The sequence below is a fragment of the Schistocerca gregaria genome, chromosome 1 (assembly GCF_023897955.1).
Source record: "Schistocerca gregaria isolate iqSchGreg1 chromosome 1, iqSchGreg1.2, whole genome shotgun sequence".
NCBI lineage: Eukaryota > Metazoa > Arthropoda > Insecta > Orthoptera > Acrididae > Schistocerca > Schistocerca gregaria.
The window spans coordinates 461490619-461502098 of record NC_064920.1 but is presented as its reverse complement, the minus strand read 5'-3'; the positions used below and the strand labels follow the sequence as shown (position 1 = coordinate 461502098).

The window sequence follows — 11480 nt, the reverse complement described above, 5'->3', positions numbered from 1 at the left end:
TAATTAACACGGTTACAAATTATAGCAAGCGGCGTCAGTGCGAGTGATGTGCAACAAGAAGCGACTTGCCACATCGCGATTTTGGAATCAGTTAAGAACGAATATATGTCATGCAGTAGGTGCACTTTAGAAATTGCACTTAATTTCACCTTATTCATGTACTTTTCAATGATAATACAATATAGTGGGCGACTATACAGATCAGACTGTCTTCGTGTTGAACGGCGCGTAAAATCAGGGAAATTTGAACGTCCCGCCAAAACTGCTCGCTTCGTATCCGTAGCTGCACTTCTGGGACTTTGCACATCTTCCGTAAGTTTCAGTTCGGTTGGCGAGCCTGGGGGCTAGTATGCCGAACTGAACTTGCACGCGTAGAAATGGTAGTGGGTGCTTTTCCAATAGCCAAACTCGGCTCTTTACTGTTGCGACAAATAAGTAAACCAATAGCAAATGCTGTCAAAGAGCGCGCTAAGGCTAGCCCTTTTTTTCGTACTTACATATGTATGCCACCAGCACAGTGTAAGTAAATTAGTTTCCTAATTGGAATGTAAACACAGCAGATTACACATCCTTAGTTGTCACTAATAAACAGAAAATTGCAATTTGTATTCAAGGACAGTTGTAAGGTACCGAAATGCGAAGTTCCTCCAGCCATAAAAAATATTGTTTTCACAGCTTTGTCAAAATTTTATTTCCATTTAAGTGTGTGTTTTTATTCCATGGTTTACTAAGGCTGGCATTTTTGTTCATTTTCACGGAGAAGATGTGTGTAATTAAACCACAAATAATTTTCTTGAGTATCCATGTAAATACTGCCTTGTTTAGAAGCCGTGAAAAACCCCAAACCATCTCTTATAGTGTGCAAATAATATAAACATTTTGTCCATTCTAATAGCCATCTCTGTACCTGACCTGCAGTCTACAATTGGTGCGAGGTGAAAGCAAAGATGTGGATAATGAACCTGGGTAAACCTGTGAACATTCCAAGCCTGAATGAAGCAATGGCCATAGAGCTAGGTGCAAACCTGCTGGGAGAAGGAATTATATTCGGAGTTGCTGCTGGAATACTGTACATAGAGTATAATAGACAGACGAGGAAGGAAACTGCAAAGGAACAAGCTCGTAAAGAGGAGCTTGATACACTTCACTATACAATACAGGTGATGTACATTTTTTTTATCTATCATGTAACAATTAAGGTTAAATTAAGACATCATTTAAATGTTATTGATTCCAATGAATCTTGTATTGATTTTGTGCCCACAAAGAAAACGATTTGTGAAATACATTCATGCTTGGTACTTCAGCAAACCAGATGTGTCTACATAACTAAAATAAACTTATCTGGTATATTGTGCGTGCAATGCCAAACATGAATACCAATCCTGCTACAAGCTTTTCATATGTTGATTTTAGTATACAGCGCACTAATTTTGACTGCTGCTATATTTATAATAAATTAGAGAGCAAAACACACACACAAAAGAGAGACTTCTGCGTGCTAGTTATAAAAAATTCTAATACTTAAATTATGAAAACTCCCGAAAGTAATAACAGAAGGGCAGGATAGTATTTTTCAATCAAAACAATCACTCTTTCGATGATGTACATTGGCTTACAAAAAAGTGAAGCACACAGAAGGCATGGTCGAATGTGCCATTTTGTACACAGGTACACCATCAGATGATACATAAGTGATTATAGTTACGATTGTCTATGATAGGTGGAATGGCCACCATGTTGCCTTAGTGTTGTTCATATTTAATGCTGTTACTATGCTTCCTAGTGTGTACAAAGGGTGTGAGCAGTGTCAGTTGTTGAATGTTCACTATGAGGAACATGGAGGTGCAGTGTACTCACTCAAGACAACATTTTCAGCACCTGACCGTTTGAAAGGAGCCTCATTGCAGGTCTCTTTTTGACTGACTGGTTGAATCATACAATATCCAGATTTGTGGGGAATTTAATTGTGACAGTGGGTCCTATGTTGGACTGCATCAAAACCTGAGGACAAGTAAGGACCACCATATTGTGCACTAAGCAAATCATCAGCCTATCAAATTTGCACCTGCCACTGAACAAGTAATGGACTCCTTGCAATATTCTCTGCCCTCCTGCACCATTGGTCAGACTAATAGCAGCCAAGCCAGGAAATTGCTGTGCCATGCATATACTACCATTGACGCCACAACACAAATGGCTCTGTTCAGAATGGTGCTACTGTGATGAGGAAACTGCATTACTGTTGAATGGTGTCACATTGTGTTTAGTGATGAGTCACTCTGTTGGGCTACACTGGGTGATCCCTGTCAGTAAGTATGGCAACAGTATGTGGAGGTCTCATTATTCCAGTGTTTTGGAGAGGCAACAGGACAATGCTGTTCCACACGACAGGTGTCACCATGAACTGTGTTTGTGGTGTTGAGGTACTCCCATAGTCATTGTGTTCTCCAGGTCTGTCCCAATAGAGTGTGTGGACCAGCTCAGACATCAACTCCATCCCAGTGCCAGCATCCAGGACATCAAGGATCCATTGTAACAGTTGTGGTCAGTTTGCCTCAGGAGTGAATACAACAGCTTTATGACACCCTTCCCAACTGGAACATACATCCAATCCAAAGGGGGTGCAACACATAATGATAACTGGGTACATAACACAGAGTCCTTTGTAAATCTGACTTGATTTTATAATCGCAGAAATAACTTAACACATCCTCTCAACTTGTGAAGGTTCATTTTGTTTCTTCCTCCCATTCTGGGTGCTGTAGTTTTTTTTAGTGAAACAGTGTAAGCATTTTTGTGTAGTATACTACCTTGTTAATGCCTTTTTTTGTATAACCATTCTGGACAGAAAAATTCCGAAAGACCATTACACCTTACATACCCACTTCTGTAGCTGAGGTCATTAACTCATGCCTGTGCAATGGTGGTCTCAGCTCAGTTCAAATCCTGGTGGAGAATGAGATTTTCACCACCAGTATTTGACCTGCCAGTAGACGAGAGATGGTGGTGTACATTGTCTGATCATCAGTCTTTGTGCCAATGTCCTGGTTTAAATTTCAAATCTCTGATGAGCATCTCACACTGTTGAAGTTCACCTGTCACTGAGATGGGGATGTCAAGCTTCCCACATGGATCTGTACTGAATGCCACATCCTCTGTAATTGCAGTGAGTGATGTTGTAACCATTGTGGGTCCTACTGTTTCATCACCATTACAAATGGATGACTTTTGTATATATTATCTTAGCTCTTCATCACACTGTGCTGCAGAATGCCATCTTGAGAATGCTATAAGAAGGATACAAGATTAGGCCAAGGAACATGGGTACTGTTTTTGACCTATGAGATATCATGTCCTGCATTTTTGCAGACTTCAGTCAGTACATCCGTAACTGTACTTAGACCATCTACTAGAAGGTCTCCAATGTTGAGTTTTAGAATTATCATTGTATAGTAAAGTAGCATTGTCATCAGACATATAAGTCAAGGATAATGGCTTGAGTAACTAAATGCTTTGTTTCTGCAGTGACACCTTGTGGGGAACAGATTGAATGGATTTATTTTGTTTTTATCAGACGATAATTTTATCTCACTTAGACTATGGATGTGTTCCTTGTTGTTCAGCAGTGCCACTTGTACTCTGTTTATTAGGCCCTGTCCACCATAACAGAGTAAGACTAGCAACTGGAGCCTTTCATATGAACCTTGTAGTTTGCCTTTTTGTGGAACCTGTTATCCCATCTTTGAAAGTATGACACCAGCTGCTCCTGATCTACTATGCAATCACTATCAACTAGAACACGATTATTCCAGTCTTTTCCATAATGAAAGAATCTAGCTGCTTATGAATTGTCTGCAGACAGGCAGACCAGCTGAGGTATGACTTGAGGACGTATGTGGAGAACTCAGATTCCCCCATTTGCTTGTATCCAAAAAAAAATATGTCTTGGACTTCTCCATGGTATGTCACTAGGCCACAGAAATATGGATGGACTGCACTGTAGCACTGAGGGAACTCGACACATATTTAACTCTTGTATACCATGATTATCCACTTAACAATATTGTTTATACAGATGATTTTAAACTCAGTAACTTTTTTGTATTTTTCCTTTTTCTCAGTTCAGTCCCCAATTGGTGTTTTCAGTCATGTACTAAATATGTTAGAATGCAGCTTTCCTTTTTCAGATTAAATCCTTCTGGAGTTGTTCATCTAGTATAATGTCCTTAACAATTATGCAACTATTCTTTTTACTATATAAGACTTAAAATTTTTAGACATGTTACAATGGATACTTCTTAACAGATAATATTCTTTCTTCGCAATACTAATGGGAATTTGTAAATGTGGAGTTTGTGTCCAGTTACTTTGTAGCATGGATAATAGAAAAAAAAACTTTCAATTTGGCTGTCTTTAAAGATTGCGTTTCATACTGACATTAGATTACTGAGGGGGAGAGCTCAGTGGTCCTGACTCTGGACTCTGTTCAAGAGGACTATTCTTGAAGAAGACACGGACTTAAATTCCTGTTCTGCTGCCTAGATTTAAATTTTCTATGGTTTCACTAAATAGTCAGCCCTTTGGATATTCCATGTAAAGTAGGACACATGATATTTAAAAGTTTAAAATTAGGTACTTTTATATAGTTTTTTTGAAATGGCTGGACTTACTACTGTATGGCAAGAATGATTTGAGAACATTATTGCTTTCCCTCCATAATTTGTAGCCATTTATATAATACCATATGTCTTTCATATGATGCGAGTAGGAATTATTGGAGATTTTGGATCTTCATTTCAACTAATTGACAGGTAAGAGTTAGCATATCATTATTTATATTACTGTTACATAGCTTAATGTACTGCATAAAAAGTAGAAAACTGAAGATCGTAAATTATATGTTGGGGTAAATAATATAATACTGCATAAAAGTAGAAAACTGAAGAACGTAAATTTTTTGTTGGGGTATGCAGCATGAAGTTTCATGTAACATGAGTCACTTTCATGTAATAAAGTTTTTATAGCAAGAGAGATATAAGAGATAAATTTATCTTGTTCAGTATTTTTTTTTTTTTTTTTTTTTTTTTTTTTTTTTTTTTTTAGTGTAAAACAGTTGAATTACTTTTTAGGTTAGAAGAAGAGAGGATACCTGCAGCAGCAGAAAGACAGAGTAGGAGGGGGAGGGGGGTGAGTTAAAGAGTAAAGGAAAATGGAAGAATTTAAAAAGCTCAAAAAACATAGGAAGTCAACATAAGCAAGAACTGTTAGTAGAAGAAAGAAGAGTCAAAAATAGGGAGAGGGTTAGAAAACATAGGCAACATAAGATACAAGATCAGCCAGCTAGTAAAGTAAGTTTGTCACCATATAAGTCTCACAGTGCTCCGGATAAAGCCATGGCTAGAGTGCTGCAGTTGCTTACATTAGCAAGTTACTGTCAAATATACCTGAAAATGTGAAGGTAGTTTCAATCTGGTCAGATGGACCTGCCTCGCAGTTTAAAAACAAGTGTATTACTGCTGCTGTACCTCAATTTTAATCATTTCATAATGTGATTGTCTATTGGAACTTGTTTGCTACACGCCATGGTAAAGGAGCCATAGATGGAATTGATGCAGTTGCGGAATGGCTAGTGAGGAATGCTGTAAAAAAAAAAAGCAAAAATTCATTGTAGGTGATGCATCAGCTTCCACTCAGGTGGCTGCAAGTACCACAACTATGCAGGTTTTTCATGTGTCTGCTAATGAAATTCAAGGAATCAATGTGAAACTCAATCTGGCTCAAATATTTTCTTTGGCATCATCAGTACCAAACATAAAAAGCATTCACTGCTTTCACTACAACAAAGGAGTACTACAAACATATCTGCAGTCTCTAAAGAATTTTGCTGCTGCAGATCATCATATTGAAGAAACTATAGAATGTGTGAAAATTGGAGACTGGTAAAAAGTGGAATACGACAGTAAATACAGTGCTGGAGAAATACATGCCGTTTTTGGAAATTCTTACATAATCAGTGTGATGGAGTGTGCTGGCCTCTATTGGAAATGGCCAGTAAAACATGATGAAATTGTAAAGAATATTAATCCACATGATGTCAGTGCAAGAGGATATTTTCAGTTCTGACTTTTAATTGACTTTACAGTTCATTTTCCCAGATGTCATGCTCTTATTATTTTTCTAGTGTTTGAAAAGTGAAATGTTAATGTTAAGTTTATCTTCTTTGGCATATAATGTCATATTTTCATTTTTCTGGTTGCAGCAAAAAAGTTTTTCTAACAAGACGTAACATGAGTTATGTAAAATTGTCACGTGCCTTTTTCAATATATTACAATATTTCATATGGTATAAATATTTTTAGAAATCTGTAACACTCTCTCATTTGAATGCCAATCTAATATGCATTTTCTGCGATAAAAACCAGATCCATACTAATAGTTTGAGGACAGTTTTGACATAAAGTGCACATAAGGAGTAGGATGTCCCAAATTTATAACATGAGTCACAACATGAATTACATTCTTGTTTTTTGTTTTTTTCTTTTTTTAAAAAAAATTTAATGCTCTTCCCTGCATAAATAACACTTCAAGATTTTTGCCTGAATAACACAATTTATAACGATGATTTACAAAAGAAAATGTGGGTTTATAGATTGATATCAAGTGAACATAATAAAACACTAATTTCAAACTGTAACATGAGTCACCATGGAACCTCCCCCTTTGAAATGGACACAGCTGCATTCCTGCCTCATCCTTATCCAATTCAAACTTGCGTCTGTCCCGAATCAGCTCAATGTCAAGCCATGTGTATCGCAGTTCCTTTGTAATCACAGTTCATTTATGACTGGTTTTTATTTCCCATGAATAGCATTAATCTGAACATGGACTGCCACTTATATATAAAGATTTTTACTGAACTTGCTGTCAGAGTAGTGGACAGATTAAACATGTATACAGGCATAATACCAATTTATTGTGGCTACGTAGCGTAGCTGAAACTAATAACAGGTGAAGTAGACATTTATGGTTATGTCTCTGATAATTTTTACATGTTCGTTATTTCCCCTTGCATGGTACACTGGTGGGAAAGTTTTTGTGGTACATACACACAAAATTAAAGTTTTTCACAACCAACGGTTGCTTCTTCAGGAAAGAGGGAAGGAGAGGGAAAGACGAAAGGATGTGGGTTTTAAGGGAGAGGGTAAGGAGTCATTCCAACCCAGGAGCGGAAAGACTTACCTTAAGCAGAAAAAAGGACAGGTGTACACTTTCGCTCGCGCGCGCCCCCCCCCCCCCCCCCCCCCACACACACACACACACACACACACACACACACACACACACACACACACACACACACACACCCTCATCCGCACATGCACAGACACAAGCAGACATTTGTAAAGGCAAAGAGTTCGGGCAGAGATGTCAGTCGAGGCGGGAAAGATGTTGTTGAAAGACAGGTGAGGTATGAGCGGCGGCAACTTGAAATTAGCAGAGGTTGAGGCCTGGCGGATAACGAGAAGAGAGGATATACTGAAGGGCAAGTTCCCATCTCCGGAGTTTTGACAGGTTGGTGTTGGTGGGCAGTATCCAGATAACCCGGACGGTGTGACACTGTGCCAAGATGTGCTGGCCATGCACCAAGACATGTTTAGCCACAGGGTGATCCATTACCAACAAACACTGTCTGCCTGTGTCCATTCATGCGAATGGACAGTTTGTTGCTGGTCATTCCCTCATAGAAAGCTTCACAATGTAGGCAGGTCAGTTGGTAAATCATGTGGGTGCTTTCACACGTGGCTCTGCCTTTGATCGTGTACACCTTCCGGGTTACAGGACTGGAGTAGGTGGTGGTGGGAGAGTGCATGGGACAGGTTTTACACCGGGGGCGGTTACAAGGGTAGGAGCCAGAGGGTAGGGAAGGTGGTTTGGGGATTTCATAGGGATGAACTAAGAGGTTACAAAGGTTAGGTGGACGGCAGAAAGACACTCTTGGTGGAGTGGGGAGGATTTTGTGAAGGATGGATCTCACTTCAGGGCAGGATTTGAGGAAGTCGTATCCCTGCTGGAGGGCCACATTCAGAGTCTGATCCAGTCCTGGGAAGTATCCTGTCACAAGTCGGGCACTTTTGTGGTTCTTTTGTGGGAGGTTCTGGGTTTGAGGGGATGAGGAAGTGGCTCTGGTTATTTGTTTCTGTACCAGGTCGGGAGGGTAGTTGCGGGATGCGAAAGCTGTTTTCAGGTTGTTGGTTTAATGGTTCAGGGATTCCTGACTGGAGCAGATTCATTTGCCACAAAGACCTTTCTATGTGGGAATGACCAGCAACAAACTGTCCATTCGCATGAATGGACACAGGCAATGAGGATCACCTTGTGGCTAAACATGCCTTGGTGCACGGCCAGCACATCTTGGCACAGTGTTACACCGTCCGGGTTATCTGGATACTTCCCACCAACACCAACCTATCCGAACTTTGGAGATGGGAACTTGCCCTTTAGTATATCCTCTCTTCTCGATATCCGCCAGGCCTCAACCTCTGCTAATTTCAAGTTGCCGCTGCTCATACCTCACCTGTCTTTCAACAACATCTTTCCCACCTCGACTGACATCTCTGCCCGAACTCTTTGCCTTTACAAATGTCTGCTTGTGTCTGTGTATGTGCGGATGGATTTTTGTGTGTGTGTGTGTGTGTGTGTGTGTGTGTGTGTGTGTGTGTGTGTGTGTGTGTGTGTGTGTGTACCTGTCCTTTTTTCCCCTTAAGGTAAGTCTTTCCGCTCCCGGGATTGGAATGACTCCTTACCTTCTCCCTTAAAACCCACATCCTTTCATCTTTCCCTCTCCTTCCCTCTTTCCTGAAGAAGCAACCATTGGTTGTGAAAGCTTGAATTTTATATATAGTTTGCCTTTTTTGTATGGTTTTTGTACCCAAGTTGGGATAGGAAAATTCCATGTTTGTTCCGCATTACCTGTGTTGTATTTGTAGAGAGTTTGCAGTTCTGAATTACTGTTGAATTGATTGATCTTCATGTATTAGTAACATTTCCATTTTACAGGAACTCTACTTCACTACAGAGCGTCAGGATGCACAGATACGTGAGCTGACACGCATGATTGTGGACTTGGAATGTGAAGTAAGCCACAAATCTTGGCTTGGACGGATTAAGCATCCAAAGCATGCACATCACCCTGCTCCGGATACTGAGATGCATGTAGTACCTGACCGACATCTTCATAGCAGTGAGACCAACCATGCAAGTTCAAGAAAAATTGTAGAGAAAGACAATGAAAGTGAAACCAGTTTTGTTTTGCGTGCACTTGAAATGCTTCGTGCTGATATGGAAGGTCGTCGATAGTGTATAAATCATTTATGTTAAACATGCCATGAATGGCAGATGTAGCAAATATGTAAAAAGAAAAGACTGTCTTTTGACAACTGTTGCATCACTCATTTGAAATTATTTAAGAAGTAAGTGGGATGCTGCTGTATTTGGTCAGTTGTTCCATAAATAACAATTTTCTGTATAGTGAGAATTAAGAGAAGCAATGTTGTGTTTGATGCACATTCACAGTGCAATATGTTGTAGTAATCTGCTGTACTGTGCCTTTTTTAAGTTGACATTTTATGTGATAGGCAAACAAGTGTGGGAACAAGTCTCCTTAGACGTTTACACTAAATCATAAACAAGCTTCAATTAATATTTGATGTCCCACATACCTGATTTATTCATTCTTTTGGGGGTACTGTAAATATTCCACTCATAGCTGGCAATGAGGGATCAAATTAGTTTTGCATGTTTATGTTGATTAGGAGGGAGTTTTGAATTAAATTGGTGTGTGGCTTGTTACCTATGTGATAAGGAAGGTCCGGTGGGAATAGATACCATATGTAGTTCTTGTGCAGTGAGAGAGAAAAAAGAAATTAAAAATCAATGTGGTTAAAGGACTGTTATGCACCAATAGAGACCAGAACTCTCCTCAGTCTGCTGCAGAATGTCAGATAACACACCAGACTCCAGATTTGCAACTCCATCACACACAAAACATGAAAATGCATTCTGGATAAATTTACCTACGTAATTTGCAGAGGTTGAAAAGTAGTGTCAGGATCCATTAAGTGTCCGAGCCAATAATGAAACCTGCAACATCGTTTGTGAAATAAAATCTCCATAAACGTCATGTACTGATATGAGCAAAACCTGTCTTTAGTGTTTTTGGGTGGTATGTGGCTGCAAGGATAGAGAGAAACAGTTCCAATTTATAGAGATATAGCTTGGTCCAAAAGGAGAGCAGCTGGTATCTGCTAGTCCCAGAACAACGGGGCTGACACTGGCAGAGTGCCAGGTAATTCCTTTTTTATATTGAGTTATTTAAGATCTGTTACTGTTTATGATATCTAAAGTAATTCTGTTCACTACACAAAAATACTGATCAGAAAGAACACAAATGAGGCATACATTACTGTCATTTATTTTTTTAGGATTTTTCTAGCAGTTTGGATAAATATTGTGGACTGTGTATCTTTTGCACTGTAATGAAAGTGCTGTTCTGTTTTATTATAGTTCATCTATGTTCTGATTTTCCATTTCTTGTTTCTTTTGATATTAAAATTTAAGGAAGTGGAAAAAATGGCAGTTTGTGCTAAGTGTTGTGAAGTTACAGCTTTTCCTTCTCTAACATTTGTCATTAGATCAATTATAGGACCTGGAGTTAGTGACATAATTTATTATATTGTTGACTTTGTCACGCAATGAAATTCAGTTAATTCTACGATTTACTTGTATGAATAAGAAACTTCCATTTTATTCTTCAAATGGCAAAATTCTCATTTGTTTGAAGCACTTTACTAAATAAATGTTATTGATAGATTGGGTAACAAACTGTTTATGATCAGTATGCATTAAAAATTAAAGCAATCAGTATTGTAATTTTTATGTTTGTAATGAATACATTTCTCAATGGATTTCCCTATGTTAACAGATGAAATCAAACAAAAAAAAGTGAACAATCTTGAAATCAGTGAACTTTTTATTTTTACAATTTATTTACTTCATGCTATGATAAGTTGATTGGTTTCGTATGTAACATACAAATGTTAACTTTCCAAATTGTTGTGGAGACAAACTATCAGGCTTGCATGTATCTCAAAAATATTTATTAAAAATATATTTTATTAAATCTTCAGCTTGTTTAATGAACAGACATAATAAATTTACATCTAATCATGCAGAGGGCAGTGTGTTTCATAAATGTCTAATGTAAGTGCAAACACATACTGTTGACAAGTGATGTACTCTAATGACCCTTGAATTTACAGCTAACTCTTGTCCTGATGCTGAGTTCATGGATGAATATCATTGAAGATCAACTACATTAAAGATCCTTAATCATATCTTCACTTCTGTTGACAGAAAAAAGAAAAGAAATAGATTCAATGATATTGAGAATTGGAGCCCAGATTCCAACAGAGGAAGGA

The 11480-nt window shown here is 38.5% G+C and overlaps 1 protein-coding gene across 1 annotated transcript; it reads left to right on the top strand.

Moving 5' to 3' along the window:
- The first annotated feature begins 263 nt into the window (after positions 1-263).
- Positions 264-11183, top strand: LOC126352475 (putative OPA3-like protein CG13603). Its single transcript, XM_050002690.1, has 3 exons — positions 264-519; positions 919-1160; positions 9061-11183. Exons 1-3 carry the CDS (start codon positions 378-380, stop codon positions 9358-9360), a joined length of 684 nt encoding a protein of 227 aa, XP_049858647.1. The 5' UTR covers positions 264-377; the 3' UTR covers positions 9361-11183.
- Positions 11184-11480: the final 297 nt, after the last annotated feature.

Coding starts and splice junctions, on each gene's coding strand:
- LOC126352475 (XM_050002690.1), top strand. CDS start 378: ATGGTAGTGGGTGCTTTTCCAATAGCCAAACTCGGCTCTTTACTGTTG. Junction 520..918: donor ATGTATGCCACCAGCACAGT/GTAAGTAAATTA, acceptor CCTGACCTGCAG/TCTACAATTGGTGCGAGGTG. Junction 1,161..9,060: donor CACTTCACTATACAATACAG/GTGATGTACATT, acceptor TCCATTTTACAG/GAACTCTACTTCACTACAGA.